Source organism: Mustelus asterias, chromosome 16, assembly GCF_964213995.1.
Source record: "Mustelus asterias chromosome 16, sMusAst1.hap1.1, whole genome shotgun sequence".
Classification (NCBI taxonomy): Eukaryota; Metazoa; Chordata; class Chondrichthyes; order Carcharhiniformes; family Triakidae; genus Mustelus; species Mustelus asterias.
This window is the reverse complement of record NC_135816.1, coordinates 28,521,920-28,547,653: the sequence shown is the minus strand read 5'-3', so window position 1 is coordinate 28,547,653 and position 25,734 is coordinate 28,521,920. Positions and strand designations below refer to the sequence as shown.

Below are 25,734 nucleotides of genomic sequence, written 5' to 3'. Positions count from 1 at the left end.
TGAAGGGAATAGATGAGATAGAAGCAGGGAAGTGCTTTCCACTGGTGGGTGAAATTTGAGGCATAGCCTCAAAATAAGAGAGTGCAGATTTAGAACTGAGTCGAGGAAGAACTTCTTCACCCAAAGGGTTGTGAGTCTGTAGAATTCTCTGCCCAGTGGAGAGTTGAGGCTACCTCTTTGAATGTTTATAAGGCAAAGATAGTGAGATTTTTGAACAGTAAAGGAATTAAGGGTTATTGTGAGTGGGCAGATAAGTGGAGCTGAGTCCACGAAAAGATCAGCCATGATCTTACTGAATAGCGGAGCAGGTTCAAGGGGCCAAATGGTCTACTCCTGCTCCTAGTTCTTATGTTCTTATGTAATGCTTTGATATCCCAGGTTTGAATCCCACCATGGCAGATGGTGAAGATTGAACCAGGAGCTCAGCAGGCCCTCCTACTCTTTCCTCCTCAAGGCGCTGCTTCTCTCTACATGCTGTTGCATTTGATTTGACCCTGGCATCCTCTCTCCTGGCCCACGGCTATAAGTAGAGTCACCAACTTGTGAATCCAAAAACTGGAAGGGAGGGGACAGAATGTGAGTCGTGAGGCGTGCTGCCAATGCCCCAACCCATTGCCCAATCAAGACATGGGTCTTACTATTGGTGGTCTTTCCAATGAACTCCACTCCCTTACTCTCACCCACAATAGCCATGACCCAAAAGGAGCCTCTTGCAGCTGCACATGATGGATGGGCACCTTACCTTGGAAAGCATTAGTTGCGATTAGAATCTCTCCAAGGCTGAGGACTGAGGATGCATACGTTAACTGACTTGCCCTGTGAGATGGAATAAATACGGTAGCAAGAAATGATCTTAGAAGATGTAGAATCCATATGGATGAAAGTGAGAAATAACAAGGGGAAGAAGACACTAATGGGAGAAGTCTGTAGGGCCTTAAACAGTAGCTATACGGTAGGATGGAGAATAAATCAAGAGATAATGAGGACATGTAAAAAAGGCATTACATTAGCCATAGGTGACTTGAATCTTCATGTGGTTTGGCAAAATCAAATTGACGTAGGCAGCCATGATTAAGAATTCATAACGTATTTGGGACAGTTTCCCAATAATATATTGTGGATCCAACCAGGGATCAGGCAATTTTGGTTGTGGTCCAACATTAAATAAATGAAAAACTCACCTGTCAGATAGCTGTCCAGAAACAAAAGAACCAACCAGCACTCCCATGAAGAATATTGACATAGAAAATGACCCTTTCCAGTCATCGTTACACACCAAGTCCCACTGAAAAAGAAATGAAAAATAACTTGTGCATAGTTTGGAAAAAATTTACAGGCAAATCATTTGACTGTATTTGTTTTAGAATGGATGGGATCGGATTTGAGATAAGCCCTTTTGCCCCACCAAGTCTCAGATCAATGGCAGCATTTACGCCTCTAAATGAGAGGGCTGTGAGTTCAAATCCAATTCCAGAGTCTTCAGTACGTAATCCAGGCTGTCACTTCAGTTCAGCAATGAGGGGGTGCAGTGTTTTATATGAAATGTTAAACTGCAATCCTCTCCGCCCTCCAGATATAAAATGACACTATTTCAAGAAAAGCAGGATTATTTCTGGCCACAATAATAGCTCAATCGGTTTTACTAAAGCTAAAGGTTTTACTATACTACCACTACTAAAGTTTTACTATTTGATTGTTCATCTAATTTCTAGGATGTTGCTGTCACATTTATCCAAATTACAGCAGTGATTACACTTCAAAAACAATTCATCACCTTTGGGGTGCCGAGGGAAACTCATTAAACTACATGTAAAATGATCCTAATTCCAACAGATGCTATACAATTTCCATTGTTAAAGAATCTCCCCAATGAATTTCATTGGTGGTGGGTAATGCATCATGCGTATTGTTGTAGAAAGAGACAAGTTGTTGAATCTTTTCATCTCACACGCATAGGATCATGCAAGAATGCCAAATTTCAAAGGGAGCAATAATTTACATTGCATGAGAAAAGAGTACCAATTGATTGGCAAGTTCGAAGCAAAAACAGAAAATGCTGGAAAATCTCAGCAGGTCTGACAGCATCTGTGGGGAGAGAATAGAGCCAACATTCCAAGTCTAGATGACCCTTCGTCAGAGCTTTGGCAAGTTGACTTTGGTTGGCCGAGGCTTTGGCTGGAGAATGCAACAAAAACTATTGTTTCAATGAATTCAAAAGAGGTGCAATGCCTGGTCATGTTCCTTTTGTCTGCAGAGGACAGGTCCCTATGTATGAATATGTGTCACTTTTAACAAGCATGAGTGAGCCACATTGCAAGCCTGACTGATAATCTTAAATTGGTTGTTAGTGCCATTCTTAGTGTTGTTCAGAAAGTGCTGTGCAATTGTGAAATCACATCTGACACTAGACATTAAACATTGGGTGGAATTCTCTCATTCCACACTTGGCAGGTTTTGTGGTGGATGACAGTGAAGAATCCAGCGGCAGGCAATAAGTCAGAGACCTGCCAGCATAAAAACAGTTTGCAATTCTCCCAACGTCAGATCGATGGTGGGTTGGCTACCTCTCTGCCCAGTAGTGCTAATGCTATTTGCTTTCATTAACATGTTGCTCGGCACAACATCGTGGGCCGAAGGGCCTGTTCTGTGCTGTACTGTTCTATGTTCTATGTTCTAACATTTGCTGAATGCTCATTAAAATAGATGCTCGCTGGAATGTCATCAGGCCTTCCAAACTTTTATCACACCAGCGGGATATTAGGCCAGCCTAAAACCCATTTAAAAATGAGTGGCATGCACAAGTCAGACTCAGTTCAGTCATAACTTTGAGGTGAGTGCAACATATATAGCCCATCTACCACTGCACTGCATCGCTCTTGTTGCGATGTACGCCACACTGCTGAGGCTTTAAAGTCAGTCTGCTCCTGTTCTTTGCCAAAGTTGTCCAGAAGAACACCAGTGTGCTGCAGTACTCATGCACTCTTCCTTGGTGTGCTTCCTGGAGCTATCCCTGAGATACAGGACATCCCTGTGCACCTATGATCCTCTGATCAAGGCCCAAAGGGCTTGTTGGGTGAAGCAATGTGTTACCTTCTTCTAAAGCCTGCAAGCCTTGTTCTTCTCATTGCCAGACATCTGTAACAGTCTCTTGATGACAGGTGGACTAGAGAGAGTGAGATGTATGTGTTGCATTGGCAAGTAACCCTGGCCCCTTCGAACTTTGACCCTGTCAGCTGATGGTGAGCCTGAGAGTAAATTCCTGACCCAACAGCTGTTTCGGCCCATGAATCATCTGTGCGTTATTAATGAGTTTCCAAGCACTGAATCAGGTCTGAGTTTCTACCATTCTGGCCAGTGGGGTGGCTGTTGTCAAAACTACTTCACCACCACACTTAGGAGGCGATTCTCCCATTCCGACCCACTAATTATTTGGCGGGTTGGGCCGGGAGATTTGTGCGTGCATCAATTCGCGGAATATGTGCATGTGTTCCGACACGCGCGCATCTCCCAGCGATGGATATCCGGCGCAGTCGGGACCACGCAGGAAATCGGAGCGAACAGCAGGTAAGTACTTTTAATCTTATTTTAATGTCATTTAAATGTGGTTATTGGGCCCAGGACTGAATTCTCCAGGCCCAATGGCATCTCCCACCCCGCCAGTACAATTTCACTCCGGTGGGTCTGCCTCCCGTGGGGAGGGGTCTGCCGGGATGTGGGGGGGGGGGATCGTGGTGCTCCGAGACAAGGGAAGTTGGGGCTGACCCAGGAATGGTCATGGGGCTGCGATCAGGCCATGGCGGGGTGAAGGGTTATGCACAGAGTTCCGGAACTATCAGACTCTGGCGTGAATAGACCCCGTCCCCTGAGCTTTTAATGAAAATCTCGATTGTGACCTCTGCATTGCAGAGTGTGGGAGATTCGAGTCTGAACTCCCATTGAAAAAACAATCGTGATTTACACCATTTTTCCCGTGAATTCAGCACTTAGAACTTTTTTGGGAGAATTGCCCCCTTCGTCTTATTAATAGAAACATTCTGCCCATTATGTCTAACAGCTGATGTGATTCCAGGATTGGACAAGACATCTGTTCTGATGAGTGTAAGACAAAAACTTCTACAACAAGTCTACAACCATATTCAAATTCTGTACCACTAAAAAAAACTATGTCAAATTTCTAAAGCTGAAAGTGAAATGTTCCCCAACAACATGCAAATAATGCAGCAAAACTGCACATTATCAATATTGGTCAATGATTGGGAGAATCAAATTCCACAGGTTATCTATGTTTATATCATACACATGTGATGATCAGTGCTTTTGCTAAATGGATTGTAATCAATTAATTTTTACTTTTTCACCATTGATTTTCTTCACAATAGTCTGAGACCGCTGATCACTGCTCATCTGGGCCCTGGGTGTAGTCTCTGCCTGTTGTTACCTTGATCATTTTTTTAAATTCATTCGTGGGACGTGGCATCGCAGACTGGGCAGCATTTATTGCCCACCCCTAGTTGACCTTGGAGGGCAATTGAGAGTTAACCACATTGCTGTGACTCTGGAGTCACATGTAGGCCAGACTGGGTAAGGACAGCAGATTTCCTTCCCTGAAGGACATTAGTGAACCAGATGGGTTTTTCTGACAATCGACAATGATTTCACGGTCATCAGCAGATTCTTAATTCCCAGATATTTTTTGTTGAATTCATCTGCCATTAGATTTGAACCCAGGTCTCCCAGAATAGTTTCTGGATTAATAGTCTAGCGATAATACCACTAGGCTATCGTCTCCCCATTTGACCGTTCATTGTGTGTGAAACTTGACAAGGGGGTCAGTACAGGCTAATCGACAATGGACAGATCAGAACTGAACTCATGGAAATCCACAAATAAAATTTTCAACTGGAATTACTAGTTAGTGAACAGATATAAGAGATATTGGTAGATTTTTCCTCAAACATATCCAGCCCCCCCAATTTGGGATAGAATTCTGGTCTGTTCATATCAATCCAACATTAAAAACTGCACTTAACAACTGAAATATCAATGAAAATAACAAGTGAATCACTGTTGCAACTAATTTATTTTGATGGAAGACTGTTCCAGAAGTTTATTTATTAGTCGCAAGTAAGGCTTACATTAACGTTGCAATGAAGTTACTGTGAAATTTCCCTAGTCGCCACACTCCGGTGTCTGTTCAGATCAATGCACCTAACCAACACATCTTTTAGACTGCAGTAGGAAACCGGAGCATCCGGAGGAAACCCATGCAGACACGGAGAGAACGTGCATACTCCGCACAGACAGTGACCCAAGCCGGGAATCGAACCTGGGTCCCTGGCGCTGTAAGGTGGCAGTGCTAACCACTGTGCCACCGTGCCGTCCCCAAAATGCTGCATATCTGTATTCCAGCAAACTCAATAATCTTAACTTAATAATCTTACCCTAATAATGATGACATGAGCATTTCAAAATTATGACCAACACTGGTCAGGCTTTGCCTGGAGTACTGTGTCCAGTCCTGGGCACTATACTTGAGGAAGGATGTGAAAGCATTGGAGAAAGTACAGAGAGGATTCACAAAAATGATTCCAGAGATAAGGAACTGTAACTATGAGGATAGATTGGAGAGGTTGAGTCTGTTTTTCTTGGAGAAAGGAAGTCTGAGAGGAAACTTGATAGAGGTATTTAAATCCTGAGGGTATGCACAAGGTGAATAGTGAGAAACTTCTCAAGTCAACACCAAGAACTAGAGGGTACAGATTCAAAATAACAGGCAAAGGAGGTAGAAGTGATGTGAGGAAAATATTTTTTCGCTTACATGATGGTTAGAGTCTGGAATGAACTTCCTGAGAGGTTGGTGGAGATAGGTTCACTTGATGTATTCAAAGGGGAATTGGATTGCTTTCTAAAAAAAACAATGTGCAAATTTATGGGGATAGGGCTGGGTTGTGGGACTAGGTAGAATGTTCCTTTAGAGAGCCAGTGCAGACACGATGGGCCAAATGGCCTTCATCTGCACTGTAAAGATTCTGCGACTACTTTATTACATAAATCCAAATTGCTGCTATTTTGCAAGACAAGATATCATTTAATTGTCAAGGTACTGGAGTAAAAGGAAGATGCAAGAATTGAGTAAAATCAAGATTAAAAATAAAATTGGGATACAATAAAGAATTGGATAAAAGGGGAACTGATATGAGTGCACCTGTTTGAAGGTGTTTTTGATATGTGAATTAGCGTAGCAGTGGGAAAACAAATCTTTACCTAAGTGACTAGGGGGTGAACAATGGTGTATAGAAATAGGTGCTAGAACAGTAGAAGGGGCCTGTTCAACATGGAGAGATAATAAAATAATTTGCACCTATATTTTAAAAGCCTGGTCCATGTGGTTATTGAGATAGGATAACATCAAAGGAGTGAAACAGTATATACACAGCAAGATAACTGAATACAGTAGGAGAGGAGCAACTGCTAAGATAATCACATCTATCTTGAGAGAGCAAACTCTTCCAAATACAAGTTGAGCTGAAAGCAGCTGTTTTAAAAAAACTCCCAAAGAAAAAAAAAATTACGCCGAAGAAAGGTTTTCCCAGATGGAAAGAGAACTTATGGTGGTAACTATATGCGGGATTTAGGTCAGAGTTATAAAATATTGGATGTTATTTGGGGAAGGGGCATTTCTCAGATTTCAGGAACATAGATATCTGGGAAAAGGGGTTCACTTCATAAGATACTGGGGTTGTATGGCCATTATTGTAGTTATGTGTACTGTTGTCACGTATTGTAGTCTTCCTTGTAGTGTGTTTCTTTTAAGTTAATAAATATTCTTCATTAAATTACCACAACAAGACTGAGGTGTTCCTCACTGGTTTTCATATCTTCCCTCACATTATACAAATTGAAAATATACACGACTAAGAACAAATATTCTAAGTTACCCTTCCCTGTTTAGGGATACTTTCACATTTAATACCAGTGGGGTTCTTAACATAATACCTATGTAAAGGGGAAAATACAAGGGGGGCACACTTTAAAATGGCAACACAAGAAAGCACACTCTAAAATGGCTGCCTGGCACACACAGGGTTAACTGGGAAAGAAGCCAGAAAAGCAGCCACAGGCTCCCGCTGTTCAGAAATAACGTCAAGCCAGAATCCTGACAGACAAACCACTTACAAAGTACAGACAGTGACTCATAGCAAACAAACACCTCAGGAAGCCAAAGCCAAGGGTCGAAACATCTTTTAAGATAAGGAAACCCCTAAACAAAGAGCCTAGCTTAACGTTACAGGAACGCGGGAAATATAAATGCGAGGGAACCGATTAGCACCTGCACAAGACGAAACTAGCCATTGATAGACCCATTCATAAAATGTTAAATGTCTATACCTGTTTGTACTCTTGTAAACATGGGGAAATGTACCCATTCATGAAATGTTAAATACTTGTACTCACTTAAACAATGTGATAATGTTCGAATCACCAGTATGCCCATTGTGTAAAGGGTATAAAAATGAACCGCTCCCGGCATACAATTGAGAGAAGGTTTGCTACAGACCATGTGCCTTGTCTCCACGGATCCGTTTAATAAATCGTATTTTCTGAATCTCGAAGTCTGACTACTGGCGGATTTTTCCCACAACAAATGGTGTAGTCGGCAGGATCCTATTACTGGTGAGACCGATTGGCCACGGTCGCAACCGGGGTAGAGATCACGGAATCTGTGACAGTCAGACTGGATCAGGAAATACGGTTTATAAGGGGGAAATATTTGTACTGTGTATTTGTGATAGTATTTGTTATAGTGATAAGTACTAACTGCTGATAGGAATAAATAACTGATTTGTGCTGATCGACAAAAGGACAAGGTAGTGCCTGTCTCAAAAGCTCTGCCTTAGACTGGCTATTAAGAGCAGAAATCTGCCACGTGAAGGTCAGGAATTGAAGTGAGTGAGAGACACCAAGGGCACTAAAGGATTGTGAAGCACAAAAGGGCAGAAATCGGTTTAACATCACCCTCTGTAGTGGCGAACAGACGCAGAGGTGCCAGCTGATTGCATGAATGTATTGAAAAGTTGGGAACTGTACTGTCAATGTGGTGAAAAGCGGGGCGGAACAGGAGTTTGATCAACTCTGACCTAAACCGAAATCCGGTGGAGAAGCACATTGCCGAAGTGGTAATCGTGGAAGCCGTGAGTATAACTTAAAACCCTGTAACGGCAGTAAAACACGGTGTGAGAATAGCAATAGTGGCCGGGGGTAGTGAAGTCCCTACGGTAGTTAGCACACTTTACTAAAGAATAATCGTGGCCGGGGTTAGTGAAATCTGCAAAATGGCAGATAGTGAAGTTAAAAGGGGATCTGCAGGTTCCCTGATTGAAATCTACATAGTAAGAAGTTTAACAACACCAGGTTAAAGTCCAACAGGTTTATTTGATAGCAAAAGCCACACAAGCTTTCGGAGCTCTTAGCCCCTTCTTCAGGTGAGTGGGAATTCTGTTCACAAACAGAGCTTATAAAGACACAGACTCAATTTACATGAATAATGGTTGGGATGCGAATACTTACAACTAATCAAGTCTTTAAGAAACGAAACAATGTGAGTGGAGAGAGCATCAAGACAGGCTAAAAAGATGTGTATTGTCTCCAGACAAGACAGCCAGTGAAACTCTGCAGGTCCACGCAACTGTGGGAGTTACAAATAGTGTGACATGAACCCAATATCCCGGTTGAGGCCGTCCTCGTGTGTGCGGAACTTGGCTATCAGTTTCTGCTCAGCGACTCTGCGCAGTCGTGTGTCGCGAAGGCCGCCTTGGAGAACGCTTACCCGAATATCAGAGGCCGAATGCCCGTGACCGCTGAAGTGCTCCCCAACAGGAAGAGAACAGTCTTGCCTGGTGATTGTCGAGCGGTGTTCATTCATCCGTTGTCGCAGCGTCTGCACAGTTTCCCCAATGTACCATGCCTCGGGACATCCTTTCTTGCAGCGTATCAGGTAGACAACGTTGGCCGAATTGCAAGAGTATGTACCGTGTACCTGGTGGTTGGTGTTCTCACGTGAGATGATGGCATCTGTGTCGATGATCCGGCACGTCTTGCAGAGGTTGCTGTGGCAGGGTTGTGTGGTGTCATGGTCACTGTTCTCCTGAAGGCTGGGTAGTTTGCTGTGGACAATGGTCTGTTTGAGGTTGTGCGGTTGTTTGAAGGCAAGAAGTGGGGGTGTGGGGATGGCCTTGGCGAGATGTTCGTCTTCATCAATGACATGTTGAAGGCTCCGGAGGAGATGCCGTAGCTTCTCCGCTCCGGGGAAGTACTCGACAACGAAGGGTACTCTGTCCACTGTGTGCCGTGTTTGTCTTCTGAGGAGGTCGGTGCGGTTTTTCGCTGTGGCGTGTTGGAACTGTTGATCAATGAGTCTAGCGCCATATCCTGTTCTTATGAGGGCATCTTTCAGCATCTGGAGGTGTCTGTTGCGATCCTCCTCATCCGAGCAGATCCTGTGTATACGGAGGGCTTGTCCGTAGGGGATGGCTTCTTTAACGTGTTTAGGGTGGAAGCTGGAGAAGTGGAGCATCGTGAGGTTATCCGTGGGCTTGCGGTACAGTGAGGTGCTGAGGTGACCGTCCGTAATGGAGATGCGTGTGTCCAAGAATGCAACCGATTCCGGAGAGTAGTCTATGGTGAGCCTGATGGTGGGATGGAACTTGTTGATGTCATCATAGAGTTGTTTCAGTGATTGTTCACCATGAGTCCAGAGGAAGAAAATGTCATCGATGTATCTAGTGTATAGCATCGGTTGAAGGTCCCGTGCGGTGAAGAAGTCTTGTTCGAACCTGTGCATGAAGATGTTGGCATATTGAGGTGCGAATTTGGTCCCCGCGTACTCCCCGCGTTGGAGATCTCTACTGCCTCCCGAAGATACACAAGGCAAACACACCCGGCCGTCCCATCGTATCGGGCAATGGGACCCTGTGCGAGAACCTCTCCGGCTATGTCGAGGGCATCCTGAAACCCATTGTACATAGAACCCCCAGCTTTTGTCGCGACACAACGGACTTCCTACAGAAACTCGGCACACATGGAGCAGTTGAACCAGGAGCGCTCCTCGTCACAATGGTTGTCTCAGCACTCTACACCAGCATCCCCCATGACGATGGCATTGCTGCAACGGCCTCAGTGCTCAGCGCCAACAACTGCCAGTTTCCAGATGCAATTTTACATCTCATCCGCTTCATCCTGGACCACAATATCTTCACCTTCAACAACCAGTTCTTCATCCAGACACACGGAACAGCCATGGGGACCAAATTCGCACCTCAATATGCCAACATCTTCATGCACAGGTTCGAACAAGACTTCTTCACCGCACGGGACCTTCAACCGATGCTATACACTAGATACATCGATGACATTTTCTTCCTTTGGACTCATGGTGAACAATCACTGAAACAACTCTATGATGACATCAACAAGTTCCATCCCACCATCAGGCTCACCATAGACTACTCTCCGGAATCGGTTGCATTCTTGGACTCACGCATCTCCATTAAGGACGGTCACCTCAGCACCTCACTGTACCGCAAGCCCACGGATAACCTCACGATGCTCCACTTCTCCAGCTTCCACCCTAAACACGTTAAAGAAGCCATCCCCTACGGACAAGCCCTCCGTATACACAGGATCTGCTCGGATGAGGAGGATCGCAACAGACACCTCCAGACGCTGAAAGATGCCCTCATAAGAACAGGATATGACGCTAGACTCATTGATCAACAGTTCCAACGCGCCACAGCGAAAAACCGCACCGACCTCCTCAGAAGACAAACACGGCACACAGTGGACAGAGTACCCTTCGTTGTCGAGTACTTCCCCGGAGCGGAGAAGCTACGGCATCTCCTCCGGAGCCTTCAACATGTCATTGATGAAGACGAACATCTCGCCAAGGCCATCCCCACACCCCCACTTCTTGCCTTCAAACAACCGCACAACCTCAAACAGACCATTGTCCGCAGCAAACTACCCAGCCTTCAGGAGAACAGTGACCATGACACCACACAACCCTGCCACAGCAACCTCTGCAAGACGTGCCGGATCATCGACACAGATGCCATCATCTCACGTGAGAACACCAACCACCAGGTACACGGTACATACTCTTGCAATTCGGCCAACGTTGTCTACCTGATACGCTGCAAGAAAGGATGTCCCGAGGCATGGTACATTGGGGAACCTATGCAGACGCTGCGACAACGGATGAATGAACACCGCTCGACAATCACCAGGCAAGACTGTTCTCTTCCTGTTGGGGAGCACTTCAGCGGTCACGGGCATTCGGCCTCTGATATTCGGGTAAGCGCTCTCCAAGGCGGCCTTCGCGACACACGACAGCGCAGAGTCGCTGAGCAGAAACTGATAGCCAAGTTCCGCACACACGAGGACGGCCTCAACCGGGATATTGGGTTCATATCACACTATTTGTAACTCCCACAGTTGCGTGGACCTGCAGAGTTTCACTGGCTGTCTTGTCTGGAGACAATACACATCTTTTTAGCCTGTCTTGATGCTCTCTCCACTCACATTGTTTCGTTTCTTAAAGACTTGATTAGTTGTAAGTATTCGCATTCCAACCATTATTCATGTAAATTGAGTCTGTGTCTTTATAAGCTCTGTTTGTGAACAGAATTCCCACTCACCTGAAGAAGGGGCTAAGAGCTCCGAAAGCTTGTGTGGCTTTTGCTATCAAATAAACCTGTTGGACTTTAACCTGGTGTTGTTAAACTTCTTACTGTGTTTACCCCAGTCCAACGCCGGCATCTCCACATCATGAAATCTACATGACAGACAGGAAGGAGTTAATAAAGAGAATGCAAAAGGATGCCTGGGATACTTCTCAAACCTTAGAGCAGCAGAGAAAGTGGATAGATAAAGTAAAAAGAAACAGAACGAAGAAAATAGGAATAATGTTAACACATCAGTTAGCAGGTCTAATTGAAGAAAATAGGAATAATGTTAACACAATCTGCAGAAGCCTGTTTGTTCCTGTGGAATGTTTGCTACAGGCAGTGGGTGCAGTACATTGCACCTTGGTTTAACCTCAGGGGGCTGGGAGAGTGTTAAAACTGTAAAGATTAAAGTGATAGGATTTCTTGAATTTACTTCTGTTTTGAGTCAATTAAAGTTTGGAAGAAAGAAGAATAAAAGCGACTGTCTTAATCAATGTTCTGTATTCTCTTTGAATGTTTTACACTCATCCCAGTCTGAAATGATAAGTTTGAATGAAAAAGGATGTACTGTGGAATGACTTTTGGAAGCTTCCATGTGTGTGTGTGTGTTTAAACAAAGTGGTTGCGTGGATGCTTTGTTGTTGTTTGCTTTAATGTTAAGAAAGGATTTAAACCTTGGAAGGAAGCATGTGCTCTTTCCTTTGTCTTGAAGTAGAAATTATAAGAGTTAGTTGAGGAGTTAAGAGAAGAAAATAAGTTATTTTGTGGAAAGGTAGAAAAGCAGGAACAAAAGACTGAGGTCTATGAATCAGTTTAAAGTATATCAAGTCAGTGAAATACAGTATTAATCGCAGAATATCGCGATTTACGAACGTCAGATAGTTTGGTATTCTGAACTAGTTAAAATTATGTACTGCCGTCGGAATTTCATGTGCCGTTTATTGTTCAAGGTTTGCCAAATATAAAAACACTGCAAAGCTTAAAATCTAGCCAGTTAAGAAACCAAAATGTTCCTAATCAAATAACTGGTGTGTATTGTACCTGCTTTGATTTTGATTCGGCGCCTGTTACTTTTCCTAGAGTGCGGGGGTTTCGATCTGGAGCTCAGTTTAAAAATAGAAACGGCTTGAATTAAAAGGGTTTGGATATCACGGTTAAGATGTGTAAAGTGGTATGATACAACTGCCGCTTGATTATTTTTATTATACAGTATAGCACTGCTATATAGACACAAGAATAACATCAAATCCTGAAAAGCCTTAACCAACTTTGTATGATATATTCATATACTATATTGTGTATTGATAAAGACATAATTATTTTGTGAAGTACTGTGGTGTAGCGCTTGCACGCAAACAAATGATCAAATTAGAGATAGTGTAAGAGTACTCATATAAAGATCGGAACTGTATGGCATGTGATTTTAATGGGGAAAGCGATGTCTTTTGATAAGATTACATACAAATGAATGTATGTCCAATTGCAGCCAAAAAAGGCCAGTACAAAGTGTTATTTAATTCACACTAAGCTTGCTATGGAAGGGGGATATATAGTTAAAATGTATAATGCACTAGCTAAAGACATACAAACATCAGGGAGAAGGTGGACAGAGGTATTGCCCACTAGTTTAAAGAAATTAAGAGCTACCACAAACCGGACAACCGGATTAACCCCTTATGAGCTAATGACAGGACGGGTGATGCAATTACCAGAAAGCATCATAACAGGTGGGACCGATGTCGGTCCACTAAAAGATAAAATCAAGAGATACGTTCTGGACCTGAGCACCCAGCTAAAAGGGATGCGCAAATTGGTAAAAGACAATCAGGAAATAAAAGACGCAGAGAGAGAGCTGGAAATGCTCCCTGACGTCCCAACAGTGGGAAGTCACGTCCTAGTGAAAACACTACCCGACAAACCAGGGTTTGCACCAAAGTGGAATGGGCCATATGAAATTATAATTAGTGGGGACATCTGTGCCTGTATAGACATAAGAGGGAAAGGTGTCTGGAAGCACTGGACGCAGCTGAAATTATACAAAGGAGATAAGTAGCTAAATTGATGAACTAACAGAACTGCTTTCCTCAACACAGGCAAAGACTGCAAGCAAGAGCCGGCGTGCGCGGGTTAATAAATGAAATAACTGTAAAAAATTGAATTGTAGTGTTAAGTTTTATAACTGTTGCGAATATGTATGTAATCGCGTATGTAATTGTATTATTTTGCGTTGTGGCAACTGTAAATCTGACTGGGCTAGAAGATAACTTGTTTTACAAAGCCCACATACATTTACATGGGAATCGAACTGTATGTTACCCATTAACACAATCTGTAGAAGCCCTATTTGTAGCCACCCCTGGGTGGACCCCTCATGACTTATATACTGTAGATACATCAGAGACACCCTGTAAGGGACAAATTGGCAAATATAAAAGAGGTTTACAGGGGAGATGTGTGGGACTTGTAAACCCCACAAATCCTACATGCGAGGGGTCCCAACAGGAGGGAGGAAAAGCTTGCCCAGACATTGCAAGCTATCCGCTTTGTTTCACGGGGCAGGGATGGGGATGTGCCTATGCCTTAGTCCCTAAGTATGATTCTTGTGTACAGACACAGTGTGTCCGTCAACATTGTTGGATTAACAAGGGACAGATTACTTGTATTTGTGACGAATGGAAATGTTTAAATATAACCGCGGGAAGACAGCTTATTTGTGGGCAATGTAATGGGACTCACGTAAGCTCAGCCAAATGGACATACCCCTTTGATACTTACCAGGTGGTGGGATCAAACGGGAAGCCAAATAAACTGAACAATTGGCAGTATGAGCAAACTCACAATCGGGACACTAAGTGTTACCGGGCTAAGAAGGGATATGTATTCCTCTTCAATGGTACCTACATGACAGAAACACCAAACCTCCCAAACCGTTTTGCGGTAGGGACAATCGGGCCACTGACTGTTCCATGCCCTCAGAAGGGGTACATTCGGAGGAGAATAGTAACCCGGGCTATTAGCAGGGAATTCTGCGCTGACTGGGAAACCCCGGGTACACTGGGATCCTCACTGGGGTATGGGTTCCTCGGAGCTTTATCTCTAGGAGGGTCAGCCGGGGTAATTGGAGCAAAGAATAGAAACCATATTGTTTGTGGGCTAACAATCCTGGGAAACAGCACTTCAAAAGCATTGGAGGCTGTCAACCAAGAAATGGCTGAGTTAAGATTGTATGCTCAGCAGACACGATACGCAGTGGACTACCAGTTAGCACAACAAGGGGGAGTATGTGCCATCATAGGCAACAAATGCATAACCCATGTCACAGATGAGTCTTACAATATTACACAAGTCATCAATGACATCAGGACGCAACTCGATAACTTTAGACAGGGACCCAAAAGAGGAGGTAGTTGGCTGGCTTGGCTGGTGGGAGAATCCTGGGAATCGTACCTGTTACATGGGTTGATTATACTCATTGTCATTATACTTGTCTGTTGTCTGACTGTGGGATGCCTTAAAGCCTGTTTTAAAATAATGTTGACAAGAATTGTGCCAGGAGCCAGTGTGTACATCGAAGAAGAACCCCTAATGAAGATTCCCGAAGACGTCAGAAGAAATGAAGATACTGGAAGAAATAAAGACATCAAAAGAAGCAAAGAAGGAGAGAAGAACGAGAACCTGTATATGTGAATGTATGATTGGTGGTCTGAGGATTGTCCAAGCTATAATCCGACCAACAGGAGGGACTGTAAAGGGGAAAATACAAGGGGGGCACACTTTAAAATGGCAACACAAGAAAGCACACTCTAAAATGGCTGCCTGGCACACACAGGGTTAACTGGGAAAGAAGCCAGAAAAGCAGCCACAGGCTCCCGCTGTTCAGAAATAACGTCAAGCCAGAATCCTGACAGACAAACCACTTACAAAGTACAGACAGTGACTCATAGCAAACAAACACCTCAGGGATAAATGGGGAGGTGGCTAGATGGGTGGAGAACTGGCTTGGTCATAGAAGACAGAGGGTGGTAGTGGAAGGGTCTTTTTCCGGCTGGAGGCCTGTGACTAGTGGTGTACCGCAGGGCTCTGTATTGGGACCTCTGCTTTTTGTGATTTATATAAATGATCTGGAAGAAGGAGTAACTGGGGTGATCAGTAAGTTTGCGGACGACACAAAACTGGCAGGACTTGCAGATAGTGAGGAACATTGTCAGAGGCTACAGAAGGATATAGATAGGCTGGAAATTTGGGCAAAGAAATGGCAGATGGAGTTCAATCCTGATAAATGCGAAGTGATGCATTTTGGTGGGAATAATGTAGGGAGGAGCTACACGATAAATGGAAGAACCATAAAGGGTGTAGAGACGCAGAGGGACCTGGGTGTGCAAGTCCACAGATCTTTGAAGGTGACGTCACAGGTGGAGAAGGTGGTGAAGAAGGCATATGGCATGCTTGCCTTTATAGGACGGGGCATAGAGTATAAAAGTTGGGGTCTGATGTTGCAGATGTATAGAATGTTGGTTCGGCCGCATTTGGAATACTGCGTCCAGTTCTGGTCGCCACACTACCAGAAGGACGTGGAGGCTTTGGAGAGAGTACAGAGGAGGTTTACCAGGATGTTGCCTGGTATGGAGGGGCTTGGTTATGAGGAGAGATTGGGGAAACTGGGGTTGTTCTCCTTGGAAAGACGGAGGATGAGGGGAGACTTAATAGAGGTGTATAAAATTATGAAAGGCATAGATAGGGTGAACGGTGGGAAGCTTTTCCCCGGGTCGGTGGTGACGTTCACGAGGGGTCATAGGTTCAAGGTGAAGGGGGGGAGGTTTAACACAGATATCAGAAGGACATATTTTACACAGAGGGTCGTGGGGGCCTGGAATGTGTTGCCGGGCAAGGTGGTGGAGGCGGACACACTGGGAACGTTTAAGACTTATCTAGACAGCTATATGAACGGAGTGGGAATGGAGGGATACAAAAGAGTGCTCTAGTTTGGACCAGGGAGCGGCGCGGGCTAATTGTTCTTTGTTTCTCGTTTCAAGGCTTTGTTCTATTATCATCTTGCTGGTGCCAGTACAGAGCGAGACTGCGGATAGTTGGGAACCTGTCTCGGGGGCAGGGAATTCATATGGTGTTCGTGGAAGTGGAAATGAATAGGGTTGGGAAGCATTTTCCGATCCGGGCCAGTGTGATCTCCTGGACTCGTTTCGATTGCCTCAGGGGGTCGGAGAGGAATTTCCCAGATTTCTTTTTCCCCATATTGGCCCTGGGGTTTTCACTCTGGGTTTTCGCCTCTCCCTGGAGATCACATGGTCTGGTATGGGGGGGTAGGGGTGAGTTAATAGGTTGTGATGAACAAAGCATCATAGCTGTGAGGGAGAGCTCGGTGGATAGGATATTAGTATGTAGATAGGCTGGAAAATTGGGCGGGAATCCTGGATTCAGGATTCAATCCTGGACCGGGGAGCGGCTCGGGCTTGGAGGGCCGAAGGGCCTGTTCCTGTGCTGTATTGTTCTTTGTTCTTTTGTTGAAGCCAAAGCCAAGGGTCGAAACATCTTTTAAGATAAGGAAACCCCTAAACAAAGAGCCGAGCTTAACGTTACAGGAACGCGGGAAATATAAATGCGAGGGAACCGATTAGCACCTGCACAAGACGAAACTAGCCATTGATAGACCCATTCATAAAATGTTAAATGTCTATACCTGTTTGTACTCTTGTAAACATGGGGAAATGTACCCATTCATGAAATGTTAAATACTTGGACTCACTTAAACAATGTGATAATGTTCGAATCACCGGTATGCCCATTGTGTAAAGGGTATAAAAATGAACCGCTCCCGGCATACAATTGAGAGAAGGTTTGCTACAGACCATGTGCCTTGTCTCCACGAATCCGTTTAATAAATCGTATTTTCTGAATCTCGAAGTCTGACTACTGGTGGATTTTTCCCACAACACCTATCATGAATGAAGTTATCAATTGAAGTAAATCACACACCTTCTACCATAGTTGGTCATTTTTGATTATTGCTGGAGTCTAGCTTTCGCTTTAATTTTTTGTGGCTGCTCGTGGTCTTTTCACTTGTGACTAATGGCAAGATCGGATGTTGAACAAAGGAATGCTGTGAAAGGTAAAAGTTATTGGTTGCAGGACTGTAAGCAGAAAGTCTAGAATCCTCAGTTAGTCAGGCCCCGTTTGTGGAGAAAAACACAATTGTTTCAGGCCGATGAGCGTTCAGCAGAACCGGCTTTGATGAAGGGCCATCACCTTGAAATGTTAACCTTGTTTCTCTCTCCACAGATGCTGCCTGACTGATGAATGTATCCAGATTTTTCAATTTTTTAATCTCAGATTTCCGGCATCTGCAGTATTTTGCCTTTGTTTTGTGTCAGAGAAAGTGTGGCTTTTCCATGTGATAGTCGGGTGGGTGGATTGGTGGAACGCAACTCAACCTAACAATAAAGAGTGGACTCCAGGCACCAATGTGCACTGTTGTTGCTGCTTTGACCACACAACAGCCCTGCTGGAACCCAACATGCCCAGAGCAAAAGTCAAAACTGAAGCACTGTAAACATACTGAGGCAGAAGTGTTGAGTGAATGATTCATCTCTGCCTCCTCCTGTGTTCCTCTTCATTACAGACCTCAGCCAATCTACATCATTCCGTGCAATGTCAAAAAAATGACTGGTTGTGGATTCACTGGGCCATGGCAACATCCCACTTGGAGCAGTGAAGACGAGTGTTTCAGAACTCCTAGCATCTCTAGCCAAGCTGTTTCATTACAGCTGCAACACTGGCATCTAAACAACAAACTGGGAAATTGTCCAAAACTCAAGACAAATCCAAGCTGGACCATTACCACCTCATCAGTTTACTCACATTTATCAACAAATTGATAGAAGGTGTCAGTGACAGCATTGTCAAGTGGCATTATCTCAGCAACAACCTGCTCACAGATATTCAGTTCAGGTTCCACCAGGACCACCCTGCTGCCCACCTCATAATAGCCTTTGGTCCAAACATGGATAAAAGCATTGAATTCCAGAGGTGAGGTGAGAGTGACTATTCTTCATAGGGCACACGGAGTTGGGGGTAGTGTGTTAAAGTGGATTGGGGACTGGCTATCCGACAGGAAGCAAAGAGTCGGAATAAATGGGTGTTTTTCCGGTTGGAGGAAGGTAACTAGTGGCGTGCCGCAGGGATCGGTACTCGGGCCGCAACTATTTACCATTTATATAGATGATCTGGAGGAGGGGACGGAGTGTAGGGTAACGAAGTTTGCAGACGACACAAAGATAAGTGGAAAAGTGAATCGTGTGGAGGACGGAGAAGATCTGCAGAGAGATTTGGACAGGCTGAGTGAGTGGGCGAGGATATGGCAAATGGAGTATAACGTTGAGAAATGCGAGGTTATACACTTTGGAGGAAATAATAACAAATGGGATTACTATCTCAATGGAAACAAATTAAAACATGCTACCGTGCAAAGGGACCTGGGGGTCCTTGTGCATGAGACGCAAAAGCCCAGTCTGCAGGTACAACAGGTGATCAAGAAGGCAAATGGGATGTTGGCCTATATTGCGAAGGGGATAGAATATAAAAGCAGGGATGTCTTGATGCACCTGTACAGGGCATTGGTGAGGCCGCAGCTGGAATACTGTGTGCAGTATTGGTCCCCTTATATGAGGAAGGATATATTGGCATTGGAGGGAGTGCAGAGAAGGTTCACCAGGTTGATACCGGAGATGAGGGGTTTGGATTATGAGGAGAGGCTGAGGAGATTGGGTTTGTACTCGTTGGAGTTTAGAAGGATGAGGGGGGATCTTATGGAGACTTATAAGATAATGCGGGGGCTGGATAGGGTGGAGGCGGAGAGATTCTTTCCACTTAGTAAGGAAGTTAAAACTAGAGGACACAGCCTCAAAATAAAGGGGGGTCGGTTTAAGACAGAGTTGAGGAGGAACTTCTTCTCCCAGAGGGTGGTGAATCTCTGGAATTCTCTGCCCACTGAGGTGGTGGAGGCTACCTTGCTGAATATGTTTAAAGCGCGGATGGATGGATTCCTGATCGGTAAGGGAATTAAGGGTTATGGGGATCAGGCGGGTAAGTGGTACTGATCCACGTCAGATCAGCCATGATCTTATTGAATGGCGGGGCAGGCTCAAGGGGCTAGATGGCCTACTCCTGCTCCTATTTCTTATGTTCTTATGTTCTTATGTTCAAAGCAGCATTTGACCAGTGTGGCACATCAAGGGACGCTTACAAAATTGAAGTCGATGGGAATCAGGAGGAAAGCTCTCCACTGGCAGGAATCATTCCTCATAAAAAGGAAGATCATTGTGATTCTTGACAGCCAATCACTTCAACCCTAGTACATTGTTGCTGGTTTCTCATGACAGCATCCTAGGCCCACACAACTTTAGTTGCTTTATTAATGACTGTGGATATTAATTGATGATTGCACAATATTCATTGCTATTCACAACACCTCAACATGCAGACATTTGCATCCAAGGCAGAAAGTATCAGATAACACCACATCAAGCAAATTAATTGGAACAACAGTTTAACCTGCCTCTTCGGTATCATCAGAACCAATGATATAAGGCAGCAAATAAAGGGGAATTGTTCATAGTCCAGCACTCTACTCTGTGTAGCTCAAGGTGAGGAACACTCAGTGGAAGTGAATAAGGCAAAACCTGAAGCTACATTCAATGTGAGACCTTTACAGCTGCAGTTCTGTGCAAGTCACTTGGTGGTAGCACAATTCTGAATCCAGCCACTGACCTTAAGTATCAGTTCTAGGCCTTGACAGATCTTTTGGAATCTTCTCACTGATCCAATGGGGCTGAAGATCCCCAGCTGAGAATTGCTGTTGAAGAACACACCTCTGAATTTCTGCTGGGAGAGTGCTACAGACCCCTAGTCAGACAGGTATACAAGAGCAAATCTCCTTCAAGTGCCATATTTTACAACCTCCACGATCAGGGTTTTCCAATTTTCATGATCATTGACAGTAACCAACATTTTGGTGTTGTTTTAAATCTTACGCCTGTCCTGCTTCTTAAACTGGAGGTGTATGTCCTCCTTTGTCTCCCTCTTGCTCTGCTACCCTCCATTATATCCAATGTTCTCGTCCTATGTAAAGTAAGTAAAATTGCCATAGTGCCAGATGACGATAGGCCTCTCTCCCCTTTGAGGGGAAGAGCTGACTGGTGGCGATTTAACCTGAGGATCATCACACCTCAGGCAAAGGGCAAGGTTGATAAGACAGGGCCTTCATGGATAACCTCAGTACGGGAATTGAGCCCATGTTGTTGGCATCACTCTGCATCACAAACCAGCCGTCCAGCCAACTGAGTTAACAGACTAGTCATAAGCATGTGCAGAATGAATTGTAGTCGCTTCTTGGTGATCATCTGCAGAAGTTCTTGTGTGCCTGCTTTCTGCAAACCTTCCTTATTAACTGTGTGTGTTGTCCAACTAATCCTCACCATACACCCAGAAAAAATATTTAATTTACGTTCCATTGCCTTTCTTATATTTTGTTAATGCCTATATATTTGCAGTTTATTAATATTATGTTGTATTTATGTTGTAGCTATGCTCAAAAGTATTTTTCTCACTTCTAAGCAATTTTCCTATATAATTACAAGAACAAATATATAGGCAGAAGCTGAGAAATGAGGGGGAGGAAAGGTAGCAATAGTAGGGAATTTCAATTACCCGAATATTAACTGCAATTTGTTTTGTTGTTTTACTTCCTGTACCTAGTGGTCCACACCGCCCATTTGAGAGGAGCTCTGGGGTCGGCTGAAGACTGGATTCATATTTAAATGTGGAAGTGACTCAGATTGAAACGAATGGGCAATGCGATGGCACAGTGGTTAGCAATGCTATCTCACAGTGCCAGGGACCCGGGTTCGATTCCAGCAACGGGTCACTGTCTGTGTGGAGTTTGCACATTCTCCCCGTGTCTGCGTGGGTTTCCTCCAGGTGCTCCGGTTTCCTTCCGAAGCTGTGCGGGTTAGGGTGATTGGCCATGCTGAATTGACCCAGTATCAGGGGGATTAGCAGGGTAAATATGTAGGGTTACGGGAATAGGGCCTGGGTGGGATTGTGGTCGGTGCAGACTCGATGAGCCGAATGGCTTCCCTGTGTCTGTGTGGGTTTCCTCCGGGTGCTCCGATTCCCTCTCACATCCTGAAAGACCTGTTGGTTAGGTGCATTGACCGAACAAGCGTCTGACTGTGGCGAATAGAGGAATTTCACAGTAACCTCATTGCAGTGTAAGCCTTACTTGCGACTGATAAATAAATAAACTTTCCGCACTGTAGGGATTATATACCTTAAGGCTATAACTCCCTTCCACCCTCCAAAGGTTTTTTTGGAAGTAAATTACTGACTAAAATTCCATGAAACCACCAAGACGTTTCCAGCTTTATCCCTGAAACCTAACTCCAGAACCCAGTCTTTCCTCATTGGGCTTGCTGGGTTCTAGCTATAAAAAAGTTTTCCTGAATTCAATTAAAAATCCTGGTACCTTTGTATCTTTTACATTGGCTCTATTCTTGTGGCGCAATGGGTCGGAGCCCTGCCTCTGCTCCACAAGCCCAACACTGCAGAAAGCTGATAGGACTTAACGTGCAAAAATAAATGACTTGCATTTTGTAGTATCTGTAACAACTATCGGGCATTCCAAAGTGCTTCCAGTCAATTCTGTACTTTTAACCTCGAGAAACTGTTGCAATGCAGGAAATGTGGCAGCGATCTTGCACCCAGCCACCTTTCAGAAACAGCAATATGATAAAGAGCAGATCATTTTTTGATGGTATAGATTTGAGGGATACATATTGCTCACAACACTACGTTAACTTTCTCACCCTTCTTCAAAATAGTGCCTCAGGATCGCGTATGTCCACCTGAGAGGGCAGACAGAACCTTGGTTGAGTATCCCACTCGAGAACTGTGTGTCTGACGGCTCAACATTCCCCAGGTTCACCGCTGGAGTTGCAGCCTAGATGGTTGTGCAGGGCTAGGATTTGAACCTGTTGACTCAGAGGCCAGAGAACATGAAGCCATGGTTAACACACCGTCCTGCACAGTTAAACATTGCAGGAGAAGAAACAAGATTGATATCAATTGAGAACAACTTGAATCAGGAGTTAAAATTCAACAAAACTAATGCTCAGAGAGGCAAAGACACTGAAGTTAAATATTAATATATATATCTAGCCTAAGAACAGGGAAGATAAAGAATTACAGCTGTCCGGTCACATTTCAATCCCAGTGTATCTGCTCCTTTTACTCAACACGAAATTGAAATATACTAGTTACCCGAATCTCAGAGTCCCTACTGCCAGTGTAATGACTGTGTTCCTTCAGCCACTTACCTCGCTGACGATGGTGGAGATGTACTGATCCTTACTGTACTCCCAACCATCCAAACAGGGCTCCTGTTCTAGCTCAGACATATTGAAGGAATCCGGATCTGGAAAAGTCTGCGAAAGATTCACGATCACATCCAGCCGGTACCGTCTACATTTGCTGTGCTGGAGTTTGCCTTTTTCCAGTTCCAGAGGGATAGTCCTATTGATCCACGCTTCACTCAGATTGAGATCCCCCGGAATTAAACAGCGATGCTCTGGAATGTCCGCGACAAAAACCATGGACATTCCGAAGCCATTGGGGATGACACTGAGGCTCAAAAGGAAGAAGACAACTTTCTGGTAGGGTCCCCATTCTCCGAGGAAAGCGGTGATTTCATCGTAGTCCCGCATGTTGGTGACAGTGGGGGGAACCGGCAGTGAATTACTTCTCTAAAACTATAAGAATTTACCTCTGGAGAGCGAGTGGAGAAACAGCCTGGAGTCATTTCAAAGTCTGATTCAATATCAGTCATTTCCACATTTAAATATTCAGCCAATCTTCACCCGGCACTGAGAGAGCTCCTCCCAAATGGGACATCATTGAGCAGATACTCTGCAATTTGAACACAGCCTCTGATGTCCCTTGTAAAACACATTGCTGACAGAATGCTGGAATGATTGGTTGTGGTGAAACTGGAGCCTTCCTCACCCGGTGTGTTGAGTTTTTCCGATGGCTTTCCAGTTGGGACATTGACAGCGTTTTCAGTTCTCTCTGAGATGTTGGTAATTAATCTATTTCTTAAAAATTTACACAGAACAAAATCCCACAGATGTTGGAAAACTGAAATAGAAATGGTTATATTTATTTATCACAAGTAAGGCTCCATTAATACTGCAATGAAGCTACTGTGAAAACCCCCTAGTCGCCACACTCTGTCACCTGTTCAGGTACGCTGAGGGAGAATTTAGCATGGCCCATGCACCTAACCAGCACGTCTTTGGACTGTGGGAGGAAATTGGAGCACCCGGAGGAAACCCTCACAAATACGGGGAGAATGTACAAACTCCACACAGACAGTGATCCAAGTTGAGAATCGAACCTGGGTCTTTGGTCGCTGTGAGGCAGCAGTGCTAACCGCTGTGCCACCGAGCCGCCCTTGAAAATGTTGGAAATAATTAGCAGGTCTGGCAACATCTGCGGAGAGAGAACAGAGGCGACGTTTTGAGTCTGATCCCGGCTTGAAGCGTTAGCTCAGATCTCTCGAGAAATGTGAGAGTTTGAAAAAAGTGGAAAGGGAGAAGAGACAGAATGAGCAAATGGGAAGGCCTGTGATGCAGTAGAGAGCAGGAGAGACTGTATCAGTGTGGGGTAGAGAGCAGGAGAGACTATCAGTGATGGGGTAGAGAGCTGGAGAGACTGTGTCAGTGATGCAGTAGAGAGCAGGAGAGGCTGTATCAGTGTGGGGTAGAGAGCAGGAGAGACTATCAGTGATGGGGTAGAGAGCTGGAGAGACTGTATCAGTGATGCAGTAGAGAGCAGGAGAGGCTGTATCAGTGTGGGGTAGAGAGCAGGAGAGACTATCAGTGATGGGGTAGAGAGCTGGAGAGACTGTATCAGTGATGCAGTAGAGAGCAGGAGAGGCTGTATCAGTGATGGGGTAGAGGGCAGGAGAGACTGTATCAGTGATGGGGTAGAGAGCAGGAGAGACTGTATCAGTGATGGGGTAGAGAGCAGGAGAGACTGTATCAGTGATGCAGTAGAGAGCAGGAGAGGCTGTATCAGTGATGGGGTGGAGAGCAGGAGAGACTGTATCAGTGATGGGGTAGAGAGCAGGAGAGACTGTATCAGTGATGAGGTAGAGAGCAGGAGAGGCTGTATCAGTGATGGGGTAGAGAGCAGGAGAGACTGTATCAGTGATGGGGGAGAGAGCAGGAGAGACTGTATCAGTGATGGGGTAGAGAGCAGGAGAGACTGTATCAGTGATGCAGTAGAGAGCAGGAGAGGCTGTATCAGTGATGGGGTGGAGAGCAGGAGAGACTGTATCAGTGATGGGGTAGAGAGCAGGAGAGACTGTATCAGTGATGAGGTAGAGAGCAGGAGAGGCTGTATCAGTGATGGGGTAGAGAGCAGGAGAGACTGTATCAGTGATGGGGTAGAGAGCAGGAGAGACTGTATCAGTGATGCAGTAGAGAGCAGGAGAGGCTGTATCAGTGATGGGGTAGAGAGCAGGAGAGGCTGTATCAGTGATGGGGTGGAGAGCAGGAGAGACTGTATCAGTGATGGGGTAGAGAGCAGGAGAGACTGTATCAGTGATGGGGTAGAGAGGAGGAGAGGCTGTATCAGTGATGGGGTGGAGAGCAGGAGAGACTGTATCAGTGATGCAGTAGAGAGCAGGAGAGACTGTATCAGTGTGGGGTAGAGAGCAGGAGAGACTGTATCAGTGACAGGGTAGAGAGGAGGAGAGGCTGTATCAGTGTGGGGTAGAGAGCAGGAGAGACTGTATCAGTGACAGGGTAGAGAGGAGGAGAGGCTGTATCAGTGATGGGGTGGAGAGCAGGAGAGACTGTATCAGTGACAGGGTAGAGAGCAGGAGAGGCTGTATCAGTGATGGGGTAGAGAGCAGGAGAGACTGTATCAGTGTGGGGTA

General features: G+C 44.9%; 1 protein-coding gene across 1 annotated transcript in view; it reads right to left on the bottom strand.

The window, feature by feature from the left end:
- Nucleotides 1-23,617, bottom strand: part of LOC144505066 (organic cation/carnitine transporter 2-like) — a 70,960-nt gene extending 47,343 nt beyond the window's left edge. Inside the window, exons 1-2 of the mRNA XM_078230814.1 lie at nucleotides 23,111-23,617; nucleotides 1,182-1,285 (exon numbers count right to left, since the gene is read on the bottom strand). Of these exons, the coding sequence (XP_078086940.1) occupies nucleotides 1,182-1,285; nucleotides 23,111-23,497 (491 nt within the window). The 5' untranslated portion in view covers nucleotides 23,498-23,617. The remainder of the gene's footprint in view (nucleotides 1-1,181; nucleotides 1,286-23,110) is intronic.
- Nucleotides 23,618-25,734: the final 2,117 nt, after the last annotated feature.